Source organism: Eurosta solidaginis, chromosome 3, assembly GCF_040869045.1.
Source record: "Eurosta solidaginis isolate ZX-2024a chromosome 3, ASM4086904v1, whole genome shotgun sequence".
Classification (NCBI taxonomy): domain Eukaryota; kingdom Metazoa; phylum Arthropoda; class Insecta; order Diptera; family Tephritidae; genus Eurosta; species Eurosta solidaginis.
The window spans coordinates 267,231,084-267,257,629 of record NC_090321.1 but is presented as its reverse complement, the minus strand read 5'-3'; the positions used below and the strand labels follow the sequence as shown (position 1 = coordinate 267,257,629).

General features: G+C 39.1%; 1 protein-coding gene across 14 annotated transcripts in view; it reads right to left on the bottom strand.

The window, feature by feature from the left end:
* The window catches only part of LOC137245527 (protein qui-1), a 304,290-nt gene that overhangs the window by 24,561 nt on the left and 253,183 nt on the right, over positions 1–26,546 (bottom strand). For all 14 annotated transcript variants that reach the window (XR_010951337.1, XR_010951338.1, XM_067776347.1 and 11 more), the window contains 7 exons: positions 18,206–18,352; positions 17,667–17,967; positions 14,202–14,325; positions 13,838–13,949; positions 10,227–10,409; positions 2,523–2,618; positions 11–556 (listed from right to left, as the gene is read on the bottom strand). Coding sequence is in view for 12 of the 14 variants with exons in the window: in XM_067776347.1 (XP_067632448.1) it covers positions 11–556; positions 2,523–2,618; positions 10,227–10,409; positions 13,838–13,949; positions 14,202–14,325; positions 17,667–17,967; positions 18,206–18,352 (1,509 nt within the window). In the remaining 2 variants the exon portion in view is untranslated. The remainder of the gene's footprint in view (positions 1–10; positions 557–2,522; positions 2,619–10,226; positions 10,410–13,837; positions 13,950–14,201; positions 14,326–17,666; positions 17,968–18,205; positions 18,353–26,546) is intronic.

Below are 26,546 nucleotides of genomic sequence, written 5' to 3'. Positions count from 1 at the left end.
GTGAACTCACCTTAAATGTGTTAATCACCCCACTCAATCCCAAATTCCAAACGTTCACTGTACGGTCATCGGAACCTGTAGCTAAATACTCACCATTCGGTGCAAAATGTACACATGTCACCGGTGCTGAATGTCCATCTAAAGTAGTTTGATATTCGGGTGAATTAATTTTTAAAATATGCACGCTACGACTTGATGCGATCGCTGCCAATTGCGAATCACGTGATATATCAAAACATGTTATCGGTGGTAATGTCGTCGATGGTGAACGTTGTGATTGTTGTGAGCGTTTAAGTGAACGTTTTCTTCGCTGATTATGCGAATAGGGATGTACGTAGAGTTCTTCGTTACGGAATGAATAGAATGTGATTTTATTACCGCCAACAGTAATGAGAAAATCATCATTGTCCATCATATAGAGTGCTGTTATCGAGCCAGGGTTAGGTGGCATAGAACGGATCAGACGACCGGAATGCATATCGTAAATGTGTGCACGTGTATCATCACCACCCACAACGGCGCGTTGACTATCCTTCGCAATGGTGATGGCCTGGAGCTGGTTAAAAATATGAAATGTGAGAATAAGTTTGATATTTCGTGATGAAATCCTCTTAGCTGCTTTTGTAGTGACATAGACTGCCTTAAAATGTTCCCATTCTATCTAACAATCTCTCAAAACAGCCGCGACACGGCATCTGTAAACAAATAGTTAATTAGAACTAGAATCCAAATCAGTAAGAAATGCCTCCGGGGAAGAAAGTCTTTATCTTTCCCTTACAGGACAATTGACAACTTTGCTGTCAGGTTGTAGCTGTTGGACTTACTCATTAGCACTGTGTAGAACAGTACCTTGCCCTTAGGCTATGAGAGAGCGCCACCTGGCTTTAGAAAGTACGTCTGACGTCTTCGTTATTCAAGCCATTATAGGGTAGCAATATTTCAGATTTCTAGGTAGCTTTTCGGGATCTCGGATTAAGAAAAATTATTTTGGATCTGGCTAGGTATTGTATCCCTAATCACATACAAAGATATAGAATCTGTCTAAGGTATTTTGAAGAGCCACACATTATCAATCAACTAAATGCGAAAGAAACGTTCGAATGCGATTGTCGCACACAAAGGAAGTTCCTTGAAAACCCTGTCTCTTCTAGAGGCTCGCAGAACGATCTTATCTTCAGCCTAGGAAACTCATCAAACATTTTAACCCAGTGGAATGTATATGAGGTGAAAAATATTGCTATTCATTTTCCTATACTTAATCAAATCACGTACCCATAAAACTACCCGGTTCTAAAAAAGTATACGGTTTTTAAAAAGTACACGGAGTAAAAACTTGTCCGGTTCTAAAAAATGTATCCAGTTCTAAAAAAGTACCTAGTTTTTCCAAAGTAAATAAAAAAATTCATGGCGCTATAACCTCCGAAAAGGTTGAAGGCCGAGCTTCTCTTTTTTTGCTTCGTGATCCTTTTAAGCTTGAAATTGGCAGCACACACCTACATGTTTTACGCCGACTCCGAACGCCACCTGCAATACAGGCGAGCTTTCACTGAGACGCTTTTCATGGCAAAAATTCACACGGAGTGCTTACAAAATAACTGCCGAGTGGCGATCCCGCTTAGAAAAACGTTTTTCTTATTGAAAAAAACTTGTTTCTAAATTTTTGTTCCTTTTAACGGGGCTTGAACTCAGGATGTTCGGTGAGGTAGGCGGAGCTCAACACGTCAAGGCGGCCGCTGTTTCTACAAAGTACCCGGTTCTAAAAAGGTATATTGTTCGTATAAAGTATCCCGTTTAGAAATGTACCAGGTTCTTAAAAAAATACCGGTTTTGAAAAAGTATCCTGTTCAAAAAGAACCCGGTTCTTAAAAGTACCTGGTTCAAAAAACTACCCGATTCTAAAAAGGGTGAGGTTGTTAAGAGTAGCTGGTTTTGAAAAAGTATTCCGTTTAAAAAAATAACCAATTTTTAAAAAATGCTCAGTTCCTAAAAAGTACCCTGTTGAAAAATACCCGGTTCTGAGAAAGTATAACTGGGTTTTAAAAAAGTATCCGTATCTGGTTCTGAAAAGTAATCTTTTCCAAATGAGTACCCGGTTCAAAAAAGTACTAGGATCTTAAAAGTACCTGGTGCAAAAAAGTACCCGGTTATTTAAAAGTACCCAGTTCTAAAAAAAGGAACTGGATCTAAAACAAGAGTTCTGTCCTTATATATTTCGCTCGTTTGCTTCAATAGTATCATAACCCGAAAAACTTTTATCCCGTTATTCACCAAAAATTTAATTATTTAGAAATGTCATTTCAAAAAGGCTTTATTATATTTATTATTTATTATAAAAAAACCCCAATATTTCTTTAACCAGATAGTCGCAAGCATTTATATATATATATAAAGTTTAACTCCCACAGCTATCTAAATACAATGCACACATACCTACAAATTATCGATAAAATTTTCCACTTCTTTATCCCATACATTTTTTTATTTAACCTTCCGCATTTCCGCTTTCATTCTTCGCATCTTACCTGTGACTTGTGACCTTTCAATATATGAAGCTCTTTGCCAGTAGCCAATGTACGCAAGTACAATGCATTGTCCTCACAGTGTGCCAAAAGAAAAACCTGAAGAAAATGATAAAAAAAATGAAATATGTATGTAAGTATGAGTTAAGGGTGATGTAAGAGAGAAGAAAAGCTTTAAATGGCGTGAAATAAATAAATTTCCCGTGAGGCGCCAAAGAGGCATCATAGTGGTGTGGCTGTGTTCGTATGACACATATAAAGATTCCAGCTTAAAACAGCTGCTGGGTAATGAGGCTGCATTGCGCAAGGTTTAAATATTGAATTGGTAAAGCTTTTTGAACGGCTATTCCGCTGTTACACCGCATGCCGCGGACCATGTAATAGCGGGAACAATGAAGAGCCTACGAAGTGTGGAAAGTCACCGATGTAGCAACGAACATCAAACAGCCCAGTTTTGCCAGTGAAAAACAAACTACAAAGGTGGAGGGGATTGAGCTGAGCACCGATTGGATACAAGGCCTCTCCAGCCATTCGAAAACGGCATCAGGTGAGAGTATAAAGCACGGATTGGTGACAAGGCCTCTCCAACCGTGCGATCAGAAGCAGTAGAGATATACTTGCGTGAAGGCTATTAACGACCTACGGATTGGACCGCCCCTAAAAATAACGACGTAGGATTGAAGACGCGATAGTACGGATTGGAGACAAGGCCTCTTCAAGTAATTGGAGTGCAAAGCTCTAAAAAAGTATTGTGGGAAAAAAGTACTGAAGAAAGATATATTCAACACACGTAGTGCACATTAACATACTGAGGTTGTATGCAAGGCTGGAATTAAACCAACATATAAGCATGCGTGTTCCAGCCCCACTCAAACTATGCCGCGCGACTGTTAAAGTATCGCAACTTGACCTCGACAGACGTAGAGCTTAGTGTTCAACCTTCCTGCCCACGGAATACTTCATAGTAGTACCGTAAATGGTACTTATGGCATTTTCTATTCTAAGAATAACTTTACGCTGTTATTTTTTCTCAGCTCTCTCAAAAGTTTTTGAGTGTATTTCTTACAATACTTTCCTATGCATGAGCAAAAAAAAGCCTATACCTACAAATTTCCTCATTATTGGAAATGTGTAGTGGCAAAATTCAAGAGTGAGGATAACACCGGTGTAGCAATTTTTCAGAAAAGAAAATCCAATAGACGGTAGGAGGTTTAGTGCGGTTAAAGTCCCACACTCACTTTGAGGCGATCGATGTTTCCTTCGATGACAAAGAAAAAAAGCACCCCGTACTCGATTTGCGAATAGTTTCGGGATTATTTTGAGATGATTTCGATATTGTTATAGGGATAATTTCCGGGATCATTTCTAGACTAATTTGGAATTATATCGGGATAATTCCGGAATAATTTTAGGATCATTTAAGGATGGGTTCAGGATCGATTTTTAATGATTTGGAAATCATTTCGGGACTACTGGGCGATCATTTTTGGAAACGATTTTCCGTCATCCCTTGACAAATTTGGTTTCGAAACAAAGCGGTTTCGGCGTTGTGCCATCATCAGCGTAGATTTTTGTTCAATTTTGGTATTGTGGTACCGCCCACATTTGTGGAAATTTACTTCAGTCCACTTAAGTTGTAGTGATGAAGTGAACTTAGGTAGTGTTTTTTGTAAACACAGAAAGAAGCTCTGAGTCGAAGGTGGTTTTTGATATTTTAAAGATTAGCCATGTAAGATGGGACATTTTGATATAATGTGACGGTGTGCTGATGATGTTAATATTATTGGCCTGAACTGCTGCGCTGTGAGTTCTGCCTTCTCTGAATTAGATAAAAAGCAAAAAAAAAAAAGGTAGGTCTTGGGATAGATGAGGACAAGACGAAGTACTTGCTGTCATCAAAAAAGAATCAGAGCATTCGCGCCTTGGCAACCACGTCACTGTTGGCGGATATAAGTTCGATACTGTGAAGAATTTCATCTATTTGGGAACCAGCACTAACACCAAAAGCAATGCCAGCTTAGAAATTAAAAGGAGAAAACCTCTTCCCAACATGCGCTTCTTTGAACTGAGCAGGCAATTGAAAAGTAAAGAGAGAAGATGAGATGGCTCTTGGAGTGTTCGAGAGAAATGTTTTGCGGAAGATTTATAGTCCTGTTCTTTATGCCGACAGCAAGTATCGAAGGAGGTATAATGATGAGCTTTGAAAATAGTGCAGCGAATAAAAACCCAAAGGGCAGAAGCACACCAGTTTTGAGCTGGAGATTTTCCCTACAGGGTATCTATATGGAACAATAACAATGCACTATATCTTTTATCTTATAAAGATATAATTTGTCTGTATATTGGAAAGATTTTCCGTCATTCTTTGTGAAATTTCGTTAGAAAGCAAAACGGTTTCGGAGTTGCGCCATCATCAGTGCAATTTTTCTTTCGCGAACGATAAGGGATGACGGAAAATCGGTCCAATATACATCAATTATCCACCCTGTCGGAAGGCAACAAAACAAAATGTATATTTTGTCTGTGCCTAGTGACGAAACCTGTACAAATGTCTACGATTTGTCGCCCCTAAAATAATCACTGAAATTGAGAAATAGTGAAGCAAGCAACCAAATGTATACCAACTTTATTTTCTGTGCAAATGCGTAGAGTATATACATATTTTATTCATAGTTAAAATGGACTGCATCGTATTTCAAGCAGAAATTATAGCCGCGAAGAAAGCAGCAGAAATTTTGGAGGAAGCGTGCTTAAGCTGCAGTCGCGTCAATATATAATGGCTGGCAGGTGGCGCTTAAGGCTATAATTTCACACAGTAATCAAGAAGTGTTCTAACATGCAAAGAAGCATTGGAAAGACTTAGGCCGGACCATACATCTATACTGGATTTCCGCCCATAAAGGGATAGAAGGTAACGTAAACGCCGATGAGTTGGCAAAGGAGGGTGCGACACGCACTGAAACGACAATAGACGTTCCAATCCGTTTGGTAGAAATTGAAAGAAGACAACTTAACGCATATGATTCATGAAGCTGGAAAGGCGTGGACAAAAGCGCGTGGCTGCGAAATTTCTGAGATCATGTGCAAAGCGTGCGATATTAGAATCACAAAGTGGCTCATATCTCTATAGAGAGAGAATACTTAAGGGTCACGATGGGCATATTAACTGGACACTGCCTTCTGGCGTAACATGCTTATAAGTTAGGTCGCATCAGCGACAGCAGGTGTAGGATTTGCCAAGAGGACGGAGTTATACTAAAACATAAGTACTGGTACCTGATTGCGGTTCTTCCGTTTGGTCTCCAAACAATTTCTGGTAATGCTACGGACACATTCAGCCTATGTGTGGTCTTTATTGACCGGCCAGTGCAACCTAACCTTAACTTGATTTCCTACAAAATAAAGCTTAAGATTTATTGATAAAAAGCAGAAAATGTTTAAGGGAATATTTTCTTATACATATTTACAAGTAAGTGAGGAAGTTTTCTTCGTAAAAAATGTTTGCCTAGCATAACAAAAAATCAGTTGAAAGATTACAAACGCCAGTGATTGCGCAGCGTGTGATTACTCAAAGCAAAAACTGTAAGTTTATGCCAATAGTCGTTTTCTTATGTATTCTAATTTTAAGTCAGCCTTTAGTAAATCAATATGACTGGGCACTTAACAGTTAACACAGGCACAAAATACGCATTTATCACTTAACCAATCTCATCATGTTCGCATTTGATCCTTCATTATTTTACATAACTGTTGCAATATCCTCCCAATATCAGAAACGTTAACCGGAAATAGATATATCATCACATCATACCATAGGCGTAGCGACACATGTAATATGTTGTTAGTGGCACTAACTCATTGTCGAACTCATTTTATGTCAGTGAGCGTTATTTGGTTCATGCGATGGCTCGTGTTGGATTTTGACACGTTCACAGAATTTCAGCTAAAAACCAATTTATTATGTACGTGAACAGGATTTATGGACAAGAACTGTGATAAGATTTGTGATTGCGTGGGTACCAAATACTCATGAAGTTCGATGTATAAACATACAAATGTACGTCTAGAAAAGTAATGTTTTGAATTAACTAGAGCTCGCTCAGGCAATGAAGCTAAACCACAGCAGAGGAAGCTTTACCAGAAACAAATAATTTTGGGCTTTATAAGAAGAGCGGAGTTATTATCGCTAGTTAACTATGAAAGCAGAGGAACAGAGCGTGTCGCACAACCTCGAAGGACGAGGTTGAACACGATTTAAATTCTCCTGATGCCAGTCAGCTCAACGTTAAAGCGACTAGCGCGCCTTGTTAGACGGCCATAGCCGTTTAAGCGGTTATGCGCTAATTAATTAAGTAATCGGTTACAGATGTGTCTCAGATTTTATATTAATGTTTTACCTATAATTGTTTTTATTTTTATGGGCCTACTAATAAAATATGAGGACGTTTTATCGGTAATTGTTTCACAATAAACCGATGAGTCGTCGTACGCAGATAACTAGTTAATAACACTCAGATTAGAAATCGATACAAATCGATATCACGCCGATGGTAAATTTACAGCACTACGATAACAAATCGATAACTCTTTAAAAAATATATCGATAACTTTTCTATAAAAAATCAATAACAAAAAGATGACACGCCAGTAAGACATTGGTTATACTTTTCGATAACAAATTGATAATTCTTAAATAAGAAATTCGGTAATTTTTGCGAAAAAATATCGGTTTTTGATAACAAAATCGAAATTTTAGATGGAAAAGCGATAATTTCTGGATAACATGCTGATAACAAATTCGTAAAACTCTGCTATTTAATCGATTAACTTCCGGTAATAAACCGATATTTTCTCGATATCAAACCGCCACATCCTCGATAAAATCTCTATCATTTTCCGATAACCTATGTTATCGATAGAAAATTTAAAACACTTCCATTACAAATCGATAGCTCGACTTTACCTCGTCGATAAGGAATCTTATCTTTCATTCCCTTCCCTTCTCTTTCCTTTCCATACCTTTCTTCTCATTGTCTTGATTTTCTGTCTAACTTCGCTCATGTTAACTCTACCATGTTCCCACATTACGCTACACTGACTACTATTACGCTTACATTTTTCATTATTCCGCACAACATACTAATACCTCTCACTACGCCCAGCTTACACATTCTGTAGGTCCCTATACAGTATACCAATACTAAACACAACGCCTGCATTTACATTCCCATATAGCATACTGCTTTCAAGGACTACGCTTACGCTCCCCCAGCGGGTTAGGGGGTCAGAATATGCCCGCGGTAGGTATGCCTGTCGTAAGAGGCGACTCAAATACCAGATTCAAGGGGCTGTGTAGCGCAACCCTTCAGGTTGCCAGCGCAGTATATAGCTTCTCCAAAACCAATTGTCAACCTCACCTATCCGCGGCGAACCCTGTTTCACAGACGAGGCTCTGGCGACCCCAAGCTCCTCATGGAACTTGGGAGTGGGAAGGGAGGGATGGCCTGAAGGTTTAATGTGGCCATATAAATCGTTCCCGAGATGGTCGGGCTAGCACCTTAATGGTGCTATGGTACCGTAGCGTACCGGATCTGTATCCGGCAGAGGACCATCACATCGATAACACTTCCCAAAGCCTTCGGGGAGCAACCTTATCGCTACAACAACAACAACATTACGCTTACGCTGCCATTCAGGATCCCACATATTGTGCGCACAGATGTTAACTCATCAAAAATCTGTGCTAATGAAAATTGAGTGTCCCTTATTCCTAAAGCCTGAGAGTTGCTGTGTGTTGCGATTAAGAAGCTGTGCAATTATACAAGTTTTATATCGACGACTGAGTGGAATATCCCTTATTTCGGCCGCCATGGAGCGTTACTCAAAAGTCCTCTGAAATAGGGCGTTTAAGGAACTACTGCCGAGATAGGAAAATATTCCACTCAGCAATCGATATGAAGCTAAAATAAAATTGACCTTAATAAACTTTCCAGAAGAATTCAAATAAGTAAGACCTGCATTCCGGTCTGAAAGAGTAAGTAGAATAATCCGTTACAGATCGTACCACTTCCACTAGCCAGTAAATTGTTGGATAGTTGTACGTCGTCATATCGTTTTCTATTTAAAACCTTAATTAATATTTGACTCAGGAGATAATCAAGAAGTTCATATTTTTGTGTATTTGACTTTGGAAACGTTGCAATAGCAAATATAAGCTACGGATCTTGGGCAACTTTTTTCATATTAAATTTGTGCTGTAAAAAATATGCTCCGGAAATTCGCAATGCAATGATGCTAGGCCATTTGCACAAAATCCTTGGTTATTATGCACCTTCTGCTAACATTTAAATCGCTGAACTATCGAATAAATAACTCCAATATTCAGTATTGCAAACTGATCTTTATTTAGATTACTTTGGGAGTACTTCACAATTATACTTCATAACTAATAGCGTGTTTAAATCAAACTGATTCGTCATTCCCCAGCTTGCTTGCCTCGATCGCATATTTCTCCTAAGGTCTAGACGTTTCACCTTCTAGAACTGTTGTATCTCTTGCTTGGTTTTTTAGTTATATAAGAGTGTGTTTGTGAGTAACAACTCTTATCTGATGACTACATATGTGTTGGAAGAAAATGTCTTCACTTTAAGCTGCTGGGTATGTGTGTGAAATGATTTTCATTGCATTCTATGTGTGCGTGTATATAATGATTGATGTGTTCACCTACAAAAGTTTGGCTTGCTTAAATGTTTTTGTTGTTGTGCTTATTTACTAACATAGTGCATAGCATAGTGATGCTATTGTGGCGAATATAGTCTTATTTTGTTTTGTTGATTTTCCTACAGGGTGGATAAACGATGTATCTTGGAACTATTTTTCGTCATTCTTTGTCAAATTTGGTTTCGAGACAAACCGGTTTCGGCGTTGTGCCATTATCAATGTCGATTTTTAGTTCGAGAACGATGATGGCACAACGCCGAAACCGGTTTGTCTCGAAACCAAATTTGACAAGGGATGACGGAAGATCGTTCCAATATAATCATTTCGCCACAATACTTTATATGATAAATCAAATTTAAATGTCTGTTGTTTTTGTCTACTTCCAAGCCTAACCTTTTCAGACTTTTGAAGGTGTAAGCGAGATATCGATTTGTTATTGAATTGTTATGAATTTACTATCAAAAAAAATCTCTTCGAAGAACCATCAGTCATCGATTTGTTTTCGAAAAAATATTGTTTTGCTATCGAAACGTTATTGATTTATCATGGAAATAATATGGATTTGTTAACAAAATGTTATCGCTTTGTTCTCGGAGTGTTACCGGTTTGTTATCGATGAGTTATGGGTTCGCTGTAGGTTTTCGTTGAGTTATCGGTTTGTTAACGGAGTTTACAGCCGTAGATATGTCTACAACTCAAATTTCGCGAGTAATTAGAACACCTGTTTTATCATGATGTTAAATTTAAAAAAAAAATAAGAAGGATTTTTGCAACATCACAAAGCACTTAACCATTGATGTTACTCACAAGTCATTTTGCTTTATTTAAATGCAATCTCATGATTGAGACAACATGGTCCAACCACAGTACCCATAAATGTGTACGCCAATATTGTGTTTCAGTATGTTTTCAATTTTAATCCTTATGCAGATAAAATATTAGTTCAAGATAAATTGAATAAAATTACATAAATCGTGCTTTACTTACCGAGTCACACGAAATATCAATACGCTGCACTGGACTGCACATGTGCATGGTGTTCAGTAGCGTATAATCATCCAGAGACCACAAACAAATTGTTTTATCACGGCTTGATGAAATCAATACATCGCAGGCACTGCTGACTTGAACGCTTGTCACCGCAGCGCGGTGATGAGTAATTCTGTGCAGCTGTAAAAAAAAATTTACAATGAGAATAAATTAAAAATGGTCTCAGTAAAGAATTTTGTTGTTGGCGATAAAGTGTTTTGCACTGCTACTCAGCATTCATTCATAAATTGCTGTATAGTTTATCTAATTTGAAGCCTAGATAAGTTTAAGGACCGCCTTTAGCATCATTGTGGATAATACAAGCGTGATATCGTCGGCATAGATGTCAAAATTACAAATAGAAGAGATCACCTGATTTTCAAAGTGACTATCGTGATCTCATCCTGTATCTCTTTCTATTATCTAAAGATAGCCGACCGTATGCATCACCATTTTGAACATCCTGTCAAAATGCTGCCAAAACCATTGTGGATAAGACAAGTGTGATAACTTCTGCATAGACGTCAAAATTACAAATAGAATGGATCACCTGATTTTAAGTAGACTGTCGCTGTCTCATTATGTATCTCTTTCTATCACCCGCTGAAGATAGCCGGCCCTATGCGCCGCTATATTGAAGACCCTGTCAAAACGCTCAAAAGTAGCCATATTGAACATTCTGTCAGGCAGTTGACGGATAAGATATCACATTTGTTTATCCACAACGAAAGCAAGCCTTCAGATAACTTCATGTGACATTTTCGTTTTCACCAACACAGGGTGACCAACTTCAGTTAAATCGAGAACTGTGAACACCGCGAAAATCTATTGTGAATATGAAAACCACTTATCTGACATTCGAGGATTCAGTAAGTATGAAGAAAACTAATGAGAGCGACCCTAAAGCTGCAGACATTGGTGCTTTATCGGTAACCTTATAACAGCTGATTGGACCAACTTTATGGGAATCAATGCAATTGATTATTGGTGCCGCTAAGGTCGTAACCGTATCGTAGCCAACCAATTTGTTTTTGCTTTACCGTCGCACCGATAAACAGCTGATTACGATAGGGATACGACTACAGCGATACGAAATACGGCACCAATGACTCCCGCTTAAGAGTGCATACAATATGAGGGGAGAACCGAGAATTAAGAAACGTGAGAATATCAAAGAAGAAGCATACTTTAGTTAAGACATGGAAATAAGGTCAGTTCATGGAGCATATGAAGACATGACTCGCACAGTATTTTCAGTAGCAAGATCAAAGTTGTGCCAAGTAGTGTGTTCTTCTGCAATGCGTTAAGAATTCTGCTTTTCTGAAAGACCTCCTACATCGTCCTGCGACTTTCCCGTCTAAAGGTGCACAGATCATATTAGTGAGGAGGGTAAAAGTCGACAAAAATAATCCGAAGGCGGAAAAGAAAAGTTTTATCTCTGAAAAAAATTTGGTGTAACTACAAAAGGATTTTGTACGCATTTAATTTTGATCCCACCCTATTTGTGGATAGGCCGGGGTAATTTTTTATAAGCGCTGCCGAAGTTCACCTAAGCAGAAGGGTGTTCTGCGTAAAATACTATAGATCCCACCCCCAGTTTCGGAGGGACACGCGGGTCATTTTTCGATTTTTCGTTAATATCTTTAGAACAAGCTAACATTTTCATTTTCCGTCTTTGGGATTATTGTTGTCGAGGTCAGTACGCGTCTTTTGGCACCTCTCTCGATATTTTTGGACGCGTATTAGCAGTTGACCGCTGTTCTAGACTATTACCATGACGAGTAGCTGACCAAATATTATCAGAGTTTTGGTGCGGCTCTGTACAATGGTGGCAATCAAAGTGGCCTAACCAATGAAGGCGCGCATGTTAGCAAGCTTTACGAACAAGACTTTAAGGTAGAGGCATGAGCGTCAAGTTCTGCTGGGTAAAACGGCGAAAGATTTGGAAGTAATAGCCATTAACCCTGCCTTGCCAAGGTAATAATTAAGTCCTCTGTAGTACCGAATGATGCGAGACTTCCTTGGAAATCCCATTTCCCATTCAAGAGTTCGCCATTTTGATTAGTCTGGGATCTTCCTCCTGCCTTTCCAGATTGAAAATGTTGCCTTCTCAATACGAAAGACTGCGCTGCATCAAGCCGTTGTCTACTGGAATACCCTGGTTTGAGTAAAACCTGCGTGTTCAGCATTTCAATGCGTTTTTTTTTTGTTGGGCATTTTCTTCTAACTGTGAAAATGATGCTCAGGTATTAAAAGGAGACTTCTCCTTGTAGTCCTGAGTGGTGAGGCCTAGCATATAAGAGAACGCAGCCTGACGCTGTCGACGTGTCTAAAACTTGTGTCATCTGCTGCTTCCACTACGTGTATAGGTCAAAAAAACCTGAAGGACTGGGATCTCCCTAGTTAACGTTAATTTTGAAGCATAGCTAACCTGGGATTGAAGGGGTTGATCACAGCAATTCACAGCTTCCGCAATCCAATTGTAAACCGCGCCTACGCGAGATGAATCCTGTTACAAATATACATGTATCATACACATTAGGCCGGGTCGATTTGTGGGTAGGCAAAATAATCGCCCATTGCTCTGTGAAAATCATATTTTAGGGATCAAAATAAGAAACTTTGCCGAAGGAACCATACCTTTAAAACGAATTCTGATCATTTATTTAGTCAGAACATATGTATGTAAATGAAAAAATAAATTTAACTTAGTAATAGAAAAGAAATTAAAAAAAAATTATTAGAAATTAGCGTTTTTACAACCCCCTTTTAAAACCATGGCATCACTGTGATGCATTTGCATGTCGTAAAAATAGTTGTGTGGGTTTTTTATTCAACCGTTTTAAAAAATGAAGGTATCACTATGACACAATTGCAGATCGTAAAATTGCTTGTGTTGTTTTTTTTTAAGCCACCAGAAGACACAGCAGGTAGAATTGAAATTGCCCCTACCCAAAAGTTCGACCCAAAGGGCGGACATCGGAATTCGTTTTAGAGGTATGGTTCCTTCGGCAAAGTTTCTTATTTAAATCCGTAGAATACGATTTTCATAGAGCTATGAGCGATTTTTAAATCGACCCGCCCTAATACACATATTTAGCAGACCAGGCTCTGATGACTCCAAGTTCCTCATGGAACTAGGGTGTGAGTCATATTAAATCGTTCCCGAGATGGTCGGCTAGTACCATAATAGGCTTGTTACCGGAACGTATCGGATCCATATCCGGCAAAGGACCATAAATGTTGATAACACTCCCCAAAACCATCGGGGGGTTTCCTTATCGCTATAACAAAAACAACAGCAAACCCAACATAGCTAGTCTACTCCCTGTCATCACAGTGAAGGTACACAATTACTTCGTGTCACATCCTATTTAAACCTTCTAGACTTTCATTACTGAACTGTCTGGCGAACGATAAATTAATTTGCGGCTCATCTTTTTACACAAGGGGGAATAAATTTCTAGCTCTCTAGCGTGCCATTGTCGAATGTGTCAAAAGTTTTGTTTGATTATATTTGAGTACCATGACAGCACTATTAAATTTAATCATATTCATTTTCCACTTACCAATTGTCCACTATGTATATCGGAAATAGCAATTGTCGAATCCTCACTGCTACTAATGGCCAAAGTATTATTGACGCCAGCTGCGACGCTCGTCACAATGTTTGAATGTGATCTGAAAAAAAAAAATAAAAATTTACGAAAATAAAAAAATGGATATTTTATAGAAAAAGTGCAAGTGAAAAGTAAGTATCGCTCATGCCACAACGTTTCAAGCGCGCACATTTACGCAATTCACGAAATCAAATCACATCGTAATTGGCAGGTGAAATGATATCAGGCACAATCCTTGCAAAACCCATTTGACCATAAAGGTGGATGATTGCTTTTGTGTGATTGTAAGATTTTTTTTTTATATTTTACTTACTTTATGTTCGCCTTCAATAAATGTGTTGTCACGTTCCACACCAACACTGAATTATCCTCAGAGCCAGTCAGTAAAATATCGGATTCTGGTGCGACCAGCAGGCACGTGACTGCGGCAGTGTGACCTTTGAAAAGAGAAAATCACATTAGGGATAATGACATACAATTTTCTTGGCTTGATGGAAAGTTCTCAACAAACAGTGAAGTAAATTGATTGGAAATCAGTTCTATTCGTAATTAAATGCTAATGGTTATAGATAATATAGCAATTTGAAGGGAACAAAGGTGATCAGAACGGAAAAGAAACTTTTAAGGCATAGTCTTTGAAGCCAATCAGCCGTAACGTGGAAATTTGATACTAAAAGAGTTTAAGGTGAGCTGTGCAAAGTGATGGCGTGCCTCTAATAGCTCTTTTACTTTTGTTGAATAAATTGCTTTATAAATGCCCAGTGAGATTTATGACTTCATGGTTAAATATTGTTAAAGGAGCGTTTTTCATTTTGAAGTCGGACAAAAAGGGGTACAAACTATTTAAAGATTCCAGTGTTGACTACACTTAACCATATGAAACTTCTTAAAAACTCACTCCTTTCCACGGTGCAGCACGCATACCTGAAAAGAGATCTCCCCAGAACAAATTATATTCAGCCTAGATTTGTAGATTTCCACAACTTGAGGGCTAACGCGATGGTGCGGTAGTTGAGAGGTAAAAACCAAAAACCCCAAGTTATTAACAGAACTAAGAGCGACAGTTATATACGTAGCAAATATGTAAAGGCACACAACGAGGTAATTAAGAAGCCTGGAAAGTCGGTGACGCAGAAATAGCAACTAGACTAAAGAACTGGGATTCAAGCGATGGAGTAGCGCAATGTTCAGCTTAGCTTCTCCAACACATGTCAATCTCACCTACGAGTCCTGTTTTGTTTTCAGCAGGCGAGGAGCGCGCGTCTCCAATTTCCCCACGGAAGTAGGATGTTGGATGACCGAGAATGCTCAAATTGGTCGGGCTAGAATCTTAATGTCGCTATCTTCCGGAGAAAGCCAGATTAATATCTGGCAAAGCACCTTCAAATCGTTAAAACTTCCCAAAATCTTCTGGGATTTTCCTATCGCTACAAGAAAAAGAAGAAGACAACTCAACCGGAGACAAAACAAAGGCGGAATGCCAGTCTTTTTGGTAGGAATAATACCTAGGCGGTGGGAGGTTTGTCTTGCTTAAAATTCGAGACATTCCGTGCTTTATCCCCTGCTTCCATCTCTATGCTGCCCATAACTATTTATGACATACAACAAAGCTTCATATGTTTAATTCCATATCCCTTGCCTCCTGTGTGGCAGTTACCTAGATAATGTATTGCTTTCTTAGTTTGAGCTAAACCAAGGTATTGGAATAAAAGGGTACAAAGTCCGAAATAGTACTACGGATCTCCATAGCAGTACTGCGACAGGCGATGCTGCAAGGTTATTTAGTGAAGGGAAAGCACTTCGGAAAGACTATACTCTCACCATGGAAGGCTTAGCAGATTGTATTGCATGCTGATATTATTGGAAGCGAACAGGGATCCAGTTTAAAACCCAACCCTAATTGAATTGCATATGCTGCTCACTTGTGGGTGCTTAAAGCATACTCAGCAAGTGCATATAAATTTTTTTTATTTATATCCTGAGGACAATTTCGTTATCTTCAAAAACCGGAGCTTGTCAGAAGTTTTAAAAGTACCATTCGAAGAAGTAATTATTACATGAGAGCTACGATCATAATTGATTTAAATAGGCACCAGCTGAGAATGGCGAACCTGCGACATTGTGACAATTAGTTCTTCTAATGCCCTCTCAATAAGAATAGAAATCAATGGTGTCGTCCCAAGAGATCGGAAGATTTGCGGGCAGAAGTAGAACTATGGAAGAGAGAAATCTATAAGCTTCGAATAACCAGTTGCAGAGTGTGAGAGAGGGGAAGATACGGAAATAGAGAATAAAAGACAATTATTTGAACTAGATCCCCTTTTCAGAATATCCAGCGGATTTTCAGTTATGTAAACAGGCACGGCATGGACTCAAACCTGAATCGCCATCGGTATACCGGCCTTGGAGAACTCAATGATATCTTCCACAGCAGGACAGGAAGCTCTTGCTATCCTGCAAGAGGTAGTGCCTGAAAACCCAGAGGGTTAAGAGGCTTAGAATGTTTTTGTCGTAGATATGCCTGCCATAAGAGGCAACTAATACATATACGCGAAAGTATGAGCGGTAACAAAAAAATTTCCGAGGAAGTTGGCCTAGTAACAAAAGGTGCTAGAACCGGAGCGAACCATATTCATATCTAGAAAGAAATGTCCATATCCGAAAAACTGTAGCATTTGATTAACTGACTGAATTACTGAACTGAATTAATGAGACGCATGTTCAAAATAGAAGATCACAGGTGACCAGCGGAAATCGGAATACTCTCAGTTCAGGATATTGGTAAAGTCCGTACCCGGATGATCGTAATTTCAAAATAGCGCAAAGCTCTCCCAGACCACCCCAGATTACATTACAATTGAGCAAGCTCATGACTCAAATAGCCGCTTGGATATCCGAGTAGATGTGAAATCAACTAATCACATTTGCAGAGGACAGGATCCCATACACAGTATATTTAATTGCGCCGACTTTTGGAAAAGGATGAAGTCATTGGGAAGATTGAACTTGCGGCTTACATCGGACTCCTGACAGAAAACTACTACTAAGAGCCTTTGTTTTCAAATTTTGATCTCTCTCCGAGCCTCTACGCTAGTCGATTACTCCATAGAAGTCCATCCGCCCTCATACTTCTCTCAAGGGAAAAAAGGTATTGCAGCTTGCACGGATTCTGTTTTCAGCACATAAAAGTGTTTTCTTCCAGCTTGGTATAAAGTCGAAGTTGGTGAGAATGGTTCAGATGTCCCAAGTAAGAAAGCCCATAGCCCATGTTACAAAACCTGATCAACTACCGTGCTGCTTGAAGTACTACGTAGACCGTCGGTTAACCGATTTCATATGGCAACGTTGAAACTTCCAACTCATCTATTGAAAAGTTAGGAGAGGGGAAAGGTGAGAAAAAAGAAATAAAGGTAAGATATACGGATCGAGAAAATAATCCTGATGACAGAAATACATTTGGAGGATTTGTGTGCTATGAGGCGACCCCATATTGATAGTATTAATTCTGAAGTGTGTTATCTATATCATTTGCATCGGGATTTTACTGCGGGACCTTTGGTCATTTTGGAAAGCATAATTCAGATTATAAGTTGTATACAGACGGTTAATTTCGTTTTTCTGAAAGCGTGCGCCATTAATTTGCATGCGTAAGCTTAAAATATTATATGAGGAAAAATATTTATTTAATAGTTTCACGATACTATAAATAATATTTCGAACGCAATTGCTCACCATTAACACGCACCATCACATCCATTAATTATTGAGGTTTACTTACCCTTGAAAACATGTTCCAATGAATTGCTCATTATATGCCACAATTGCACATCACCCGATTTGGTTGCCAATATGAGATGTTGCTTGGTGGGCGAAACACAAACATCCAATACACGCCCAGTGCCGGTCACTGTCATTACGCGTATTTGCGAAGGCAGCGGCGCTGGTAGCCAGCCAGTAAGTGGCACTAATAACGGTACTGTATAACCATCACACCAGGCAGTTGCTGAACGTACCGTTATGCTCAACAATGAATTGTCGTTTTCATCATGTTCGCTAATTGGTCGTAGCCATGAGATAAGCTAAGATACGTAGGGATTGAGGAGGAGGAGCAAACCAAAGTATTTATTTTTAATTAACGTATGCAAGTATGTGTGTGTGTATGTGAATGAACATTAACAACAATGATTTGCGGTAAATGTGTGTAATTTCTTCTTTTTTTTTTGTGTATAATCATTGCTTTTGGTTTCAAGTATCTGTGTGTTTCAGGCGTCCAAGCGTCTTTTGTTTAATTACATATATATTGTTTTTTGTGTTTACCTGTGAGCCAAGCTGCATGGGATCACGTGTGAGCACATCACTCGACTTTCGTATTGTGTAGTAAATGAGTTCAATGTCACGATCCAACAAATAACAACGCACATGTTCTATGAGACAACGCAAATAGCTGATTGAGACAGTTTGAACCTAAAATAAAGAATATAAGTACAATCTTAAATCAATACTAAAATAAAATTAATGGAGGCAGAGGGCCTTATGCATTAAAAGGGGACATTTTCTTTCGGTGGGGGAAAAAAATAAGCCACTGAAAAATAAAGTCTGAGCAAATACTCGCATTCCAATAATTAGTTCTTTGATGGATCGAGCGCTTCGGGATATACATACATACCCGAGCATCTAATGGCGGGTTTACTACCAACGCGGAGAAGACGGATATGGTCTGGTTTACTAAGAGGTACAAGGCCACAACTTTGACCAGATCTATGTTAGGAGGGGTGACCCTGCAGGAGAAACCATGCACAAAATATCTAACCTAAATACTCGCTTTTGTATGCCTGGAGCGCATAGTCTACCTAATCATAATTTTTATCCCAATTATTAACATAGGTGGGCGGTTCCTGGAATAACAGAGCCTACGATCAGATTTCGGCAGTGAAATCTTCATAATTGTAAAGAAACAACATGGACCCAATTCGAATGGAAACGCTCTGTTATTATGTTGGCCTTGGCACGCCATTTTGAAAAAGGGCGGAAGGGGAGCGTAGTCTAAAACTAAGTGGCTAAGAATGTCAAAGAAAAGTGAGGGGAAAAAAGACTAAAATTGTAAGAGAGGGCAAGGGAAATAGGAAAAGAGGAGAAGAATTGAGGGAGAGGTAGCTTACTTGGACTACATTAAGGCCCGTTGTGATACTCCTTAAGATAACGGCACGTAAGATCCGACCACGTAGTTAATTGTAAACGATACAGTTTTGAGAAATAGCGGTCTTGGCGCTAGATATATCCTCTGAAGAGCAGAGTGAGTCGATACCAAAATAATCTCGCCCACTTATATAAAAAGCTGGGTAGACAAGCATAAAGAGATCCGATGAATCAACCTCATCATCCTCCATGCAATAGTGGTAGCAGGGGCTTTCAAGTATGTTAAAATGCACCGCATGGACTCGGATTGGATAGCGAACAGTAAAAACAAACAATCACCACTGACAGATGAGCCTTGGTGAACCGCATAATACCGGAAGCACTCCTGCTATCGACTTCCGGCCAGAAGGATGTCGTTAATCTGCCAAAGGCAGTGTCGGCCCAGCACTTGCACAGCTGACTCGATGGAGTTATAAGGAGCAAAACACAAGTGAGTAGGCGAACTTTCAATTCTAAAGTAATCTATATTCGATTCAGTAGTAATCATGCGCGGTTGGAGGTCCGCGTGACAGTTGCCAGGAACCCAGTTGATATTAATATTAAAATAGTTCGACGAAACTGCAAGCGAGGACAGGCATTCCAATATCGTCTTCGATTGAATCACAGTTCAGTTCAGAGCTTTGACACCCGATTCACTAGCGGAGCAGATATCGTAGGATTAGGTAAGTATAATTGAACAGCATCCTATCCATTGTATTCTTAATTGCGGCAGCCTTCGCTTGGAAGACGCTGCAGTAATTTGTTAACTCAAACTTGCTGCTTGCGTCGATCATCCTGATAGAAAACTTCTCCACTCCGCTGTAATTTGTTTTCGAATTCAGCCAGAGCCTACTCGATTCCTAAGGCAACCAGCACATTACCATTTACCCCAGGCAGGATAATATTAAACGATCTTTCAGTATCAAGAAGGACATCAAGAGCAAATTATTTTTGCCCTAGGAACCTCTCTATTTGCTTTACAATCGGATGGAGTGCCGTTCCCGTCGACCTACTCTTACAAAAGGTATGCTGCGCTGCTGATAGGAGCACCCGAGGAATCTTGTAAAGTATGTGAAGATCAGTAAGCTGCTCCATAGTTTTTAGGCTAAAACACGCGAAGATTATTAGACTGAAGTCCTTAGGTGATACGTGGGAGCTCTTATCTGCATTTGGAATTAAAGTAAGTTTGTTCGCAGGAACTATAACTTCAAGTATAACTCACTTCTCAAATATTTCTAGTAAAAGTGAGCAAACTCGGTTAATAGTTACCCCAAGTTTTTATGTGCAATAGTAACTGTACCATTGAAGCTCACAGCCGTGTATATTAAGTTTCCCTAAAATTACCGCGGGGTGTACATATAAGTTAACGTTTTCAAATGAACTCACTTTTCACTACTTATCTTATACTCATTATTCACCCAAACGCGAAAAGACTTGAGAAAACGAAAACTTTCCCTCAGAAGTTTTGATGATGTTTACTTATCCTAATTACCAACATAAACTACTTGCAAACTAATCCCACTTTTATAGCAATAATTGCAGGGACTCGTGTTTACGACGCGAATATTTAATGCACTCACAACAAAAAAACCAAAACCAAAATTTAGCAGGCGAAAAATGCGATACCGAAGTGCATGAAGCACAGCTAAAGCACTCAAAGTGCAACTTAACGAACTTCAAGAAGCGCACGCAAGAAGAGAACTAATACAGCAAAGCATGAATGAAGGGATAACATACAAGTTGCGAAGGATTGAAGATTCTTATTAAAAAAAAAAAAAAAAAACAATAAAAAAGTTAATATGCAATGACAGGGGGAAGATATACAAACAATTGGCGTAGGTGGTAGGACGGCAGAAGCCTGTTATACCAAGGAAGCGCTGAAATGAAAGAGTCAGGACAATTGGAATAGCGGTAAACGATGGACGAAGATGGTGGCGTGCCGCAGATTTCTTCTACGTTGGGTGAACCATGATTGGCAAGACAACTGAAACAGCAGGGCAACTGAAATCGGCCATGGGTCGCATCTAGTAGGAGAGAGAGCAACAACATTTGATCGATAGCTACGAGTGCCAAAGTTGGCGCAGCAGGGTGTTTGAAGGACAGCATTAAGGTGTAGCAGAAGCAGGGAAGTGACAGTAAAAAAGCCAACGAGTCTAAGCTTATCTAGTTTTTAGTTCTCTCCCGGTGTTTCGTGATTTTTGAGCAGGAATATAGCCATTCACACTTAGTGGCGACGGAATAGTGGAACGTAGACTTTGCCGTTATCGATTGAGCCAGAATTTACAAAATTGTTATCACTGGTTTGCATTAAGAAAAAGTGTTGCGTTATGCAAATACCCTCTGAATGACGGATACCAGGTTCGAACTCTGACATCTCAGTGGTGGGTTAGATATAATGTGGCTGCTCTATTAAGTCGTTAGGGTGGTTATAGCAACCAGAGAGCATTTGATAGGGCTGGGCATTTATTGCATCGTATTCCTGCTTTCCAAGTAGTCTCTTATAGGCAAACGCTTTTTGTGATACTGGACAGTTCTTGTGCGCCTCATCTTATCTGGTTACTTAAGATGCTTCGAGCCAATATTCCTACCTCGTAGAGTGAAGCCATCCTAGTTGACGAAGCTGGGTATGTTGTATCGATCAAGTTTGATCAGTGGCAAGGCGTATATTTTCATAGTGTAGCTTCGTCTACATATGACCATACAGCAAGTAATTGACCTTATGGCCACTTGAGAAAAAAAGAGTTAACTTTATGATCATTTCGGAAAATTATGGTCATTTGAAAATTTGACATGGTCATAACTTCATTCACTTATAGGCCTTTGAGGAGCTAAAACCGGTAATTGATGTTAAGGTCACCTCTCCGTATATGCCTTTCTGCCGGTAAAGTTCTATGGCATGGGCATTTTTTAAGACACCAGCCAGACTTTTATTGATTTCTAAAACCAAGGCTATTTCGTTAGCCACTGCCAGGAATACATAGTCCCATGATATCTATGGATCCCTTTATTCCTTTTTATTTACATTCGAAGGAAAAACCGCTTCCATTATCATGTTCTCGTAATATGTATGTTCCCATAGAAATCCCAGTAGCCTGTCACAAATATGAAGATCAGTTAAGCGCTTCAACGCACCAATTTATGCAAAATGATGAGAGACTTATTGGTACGAATTACTAAGGAAATACGTGAGAGCTCTTATCAGCCTTTGGAACGAAGTTGGTGTTAACCCAATTTTGGGGCATTTGGTAAAGTTGCTTAAAAATGGCTTGAAAGTTGCTTAAAAATACTCCCATCCAGCTTCCGGAGGACTTTCAGGGCTGGTAGACCTATAAGTCCGGTGACAATACTGTGGCGAATGTTAGCATCACTATGCTGTTAGTAAATAATCACAATACCAAAAACAGAAAGCAGCCACACCTATGTACAAGGCAAGGAAGAACATTGCATACACATAACCAGCAACTTGAAGCAGAGAGATTATTTCACATACATATATTATTATTATTATTATTATTATTATTATTTATCAATATAGCCGGCGGCTAAGAGCAGAAGTTGTTACTCGCACATACACACGCATGTGGCTGGAAGAAAAGCATGAACTACAGATATATGTACATCTACATAGCTAAATAACCAAGCATCAGATACAACCGTTTTAAACGGCATGTTTGTGAAACGTCTAGGCCTTAGGATTAATATGCGTACGAGGCAACAGAGAGTATAAAAGCAGCGGAAGCTGAGGAATAAGAATCAGTTACGATTTTAACACGCTTTAGCGAAGAACGCGAGTGTGAAGTACTATTCAGAAAGTGGTCTAAAAATAAAGCACATTTAGCTATACTGAATATTTGAGGTATTTACTCGACAGTTCAGCGATCTTAACGTTAGCAGAAGGTGCATAATTATCAGAAATTCCCAAATTCCTTACAATACTAACGTAACTCAGAGTGAGTCGGGGTTGAGTATGAACACGAAAATGTACAATATTACACCATTACATGCTTTACTACCCTGAAACTTTAAACAGACTTCTTAAAAAGAAATATTTTTCCTAAGAAATCAAAATGAATCAGGACATTTCTCCTTAAGAAAACATCCTAATGAAATAATTTTTTTTTTTTTCATATTTATCCTATTCAATTAAGGGCACTAGCAGCAATTATAACGAGTCATTGTCTAAGGCATGTGGCTATAATAACCATTTACAACAACAACAACAGCGCAATTAAAAATATGCGGAATTTATGAAATGTTTACAGATTCCATTTTCTCACATTTCTTATACAAACAAATTCTTAAGAATGTCAGCAGCAACTGCTACAACAACAACAGCAACAACACCAGCAGCATTCTCGCGCCATCATTATCCTTTCATTTGAACAAACTCAAGTATTTTTGTAGACAATAGACAGTGGCGAATGCTTCCAACTTGAGTAATTGCAAGTGAAATAAATTGAGATTTTTGGTTGATAGAATACACAAAAAAAAAAAAACATTTGCAAAACTGTTTAAATGAAAAACGCCGAACGAATGAAAGGAACATAAACTTTTGTTAGCTTAATTTCCGTTTGCTGCAATCTAAATTGAACAAATAGTGAACGCGGAAGAACAAGAATGGTAAGCTGTTTTATGCTGCTGCTGTAGACTTATGTGAGAATGGCATGCATACTAGGGTGGGCCGATTTGTATTGACGAAAGTTAACCAATATCGCGCCATCGATTTTTCGATAGGATTTGGGATCAGGAAATTTGCCGGCGAAATTTCATTTTTTTGACTTTTTTTCGACTTTGATTTTTAAGGTTTTTTTCATGACCTACTAAAAAAGTTTTCATATGTATAGGGTATTGGCGATAACAGTTTTTTGACAACGTTTTTAGCGGACATTTTTGGGTCTGACATGTATACCCACATGAAAACTTTACAATGAAATGAAAATTTTGTTATTTGGTCATGCAAAAAACCTTAAAAATCAAAGTCGAAAAAAAGTCAAAAAAATGAAATTTCGCCGGCTCGAAAATTATTTTTTTGGGTATGCGTAGTGGAACTTTTTTTCCTGAGCCCACATCGTATCGAAAAATCGATGGCGCGATATCGGTTAACTTTCGTCCATACAAATCGACCTACCCTAATGCATACAATTGTGTGAGTAACTGACACAACAATGCAATGTTAGCGCGAAATGTCAGAGTAAGTACATACAAAAACAAAAATGAAAGAGTTGGTAAAAGCAAAGTTAAAATATCTGTGCAAACAGCAGAAGAGCAGACAGGTCGCTTGATGAATGTTGGCTTTACGTGGGCTCTGTACACACATAAATAAATGTGAGTATGTGTGCGTGTAATCCTTACTCATTTCTAAGGTTAAATGGCTAAAGGCATTGAAATTAGAGCAAAATTGTGTTGAGGAAACTTTAAATCAGGATTCGTAGAGCGCAGTTTAATAAATTAATTCTTTACAGGCGTAGGAGTGTGGCAAGACGAATTGTATGTTAATTTATATTATTTGTAGTAAAACTTTGAAAATTGGTGCATTCAGCGAAGATTGAAGGTGTTTTTTCATGAAGTGCAACAAAATATCATCTTTAAAGCCTTAGTGCTGTGAGGTTCTAACTTTCATCATCACGAATGTGGTGCTAAACCGCCATTGCGTTTTAGGCCACTGCAAAATAAGTCCCGACAGCTCTACCTGTTTCGCCTCAGCTGAGCACCAAGGAAGCTCAAATCTTCCTCCACCTGCCCCGTCCAACTAAATAAAAGTATTTTTCTTCGTCTTGTAGCAGTTCTTTGTCGCATTCAATAGGTGTGATCACTCACAAATTGTTAACGATATTCTCTAACGGGAGTTCCATGAAACTTGCACTTTCATTACGTTTGAACCCGAGAGATAAGGGGGTTAGAGGCGTTTGTTCCAGATAGCAATTGAAACGATGGTTGGTGTTATGTGGAGACATGATTCTGGATAACTAAGAGTTTACCCTTTACACTATTCAGATTGAACTTCGCTTTCCTCGACTGCAAATTTCGGTTATAGGGCACTAGAAAGGCGGTGTTATACGCCCAATTTCCTCATAGCGCTTCCGAAGATAACTCTTTATATCCCTGAGCAGTGAGTCCTAACCAATAAGTTGTCTGTTAGGCTGCCCAGGTTTCTGAGTATTTAACAGAAACTGTTTGCTCACCATTTCATTTCTCTCGTTTATGTGGTGTATTCGCGGTACTTGCTACAATTCTAAGTTCTAGGTAAAGTTGCGGCTGCATGATCGCCGCTCATTATCGCATGTAATTCCCAGTATTTTTTGGTGCCAGATAGTTGGTAGCGTAATGCCGTCGACTTGGATCTCCAATATTTCTGACACTGTGTCGTCCATGTCGTGAATATGGTCGTTGAAAACTTTATTTCGGTGATAGTGCCAAGCTATGCCAGGCAAAAAACTGGAAGGACTAGTGGGATAGTTGTTAATTTTGTAGCATAGCACATTGATGAATGGGCCTGGGAAACTGTTGTTATTATCGCGCAGCCATGATATGCAAAGATTAAATTAAAGTTTGCATGGGCACCATCCCGTGGCAGTTCTTTTTTAATTCTTCTAGGATTTGATGTTAAGTTCCTGGGCTAGACCGATGCCCGCCGTCGACTCAAATAAAGCAGTCAAACCAATTTTAGATCCCCGAATGAGCCAATACTTTTCAAAAGGTCTTTGTACGCTGAATGTTCAGCCAGAGTCGGAATTTTCTAAATTGGTTTTGGTTTTCTAGATATTTGTATCTCAACATATTTTTTCGTAAGCAAGCAAGCAAGTTTGTCACTAAAAAGAAGAGAGACCGCTCCATAAGCTTAAACAGCGTTTTAAACCTCTAGAGGAGACGCGAGTAGAATGCAAGGTTTAGACCCATCGAATGCTGGGTCTATACAGTTTGGTGGTGGACACATTTCCAAACCCATGAAGGATTTGAAAGATATGCTCAACTTTGTCCCGATAGACCTGTACGGCTCAATGCTAGTTTTAATGCATTTAAACTGAATGCAGTCTTTACGAATGGCTCCAAACTTAATAGCAATGTGAAGAATCCACTGGGTAGATATTTCGATAGGCTCCCGAGACACTGCATTGCATTGAAGGAGGTATAATATATTACACAGGAGCTTCGCCGGATAGATTATGTTATGCTAATGAGCGAAGACCCGTATTTGGAAACAGAAGGAGGAGAAGACTTCCCAGCGTTATAGGGGGCGGTTTAGAGGTGACTAAAATACCAAACTGATTCAAGGGGTTGTGTAGCGCAATCATTTTAAGAGGTTGGCAGCTGAAATTATAGGTTCTACAACCCAATCGTCAAGTTTCTTAAGAAGCCGAGGCTCTGGTGACCCCAATTTTCTCATGGATTTAAGGGGTGGGAGGGAGATACGACCTTAAAGGTTTCATGTGGTCATACTAAATCGTTCCCGAGATGGTCGGGCTTATACCTTAATGGCGCTTGT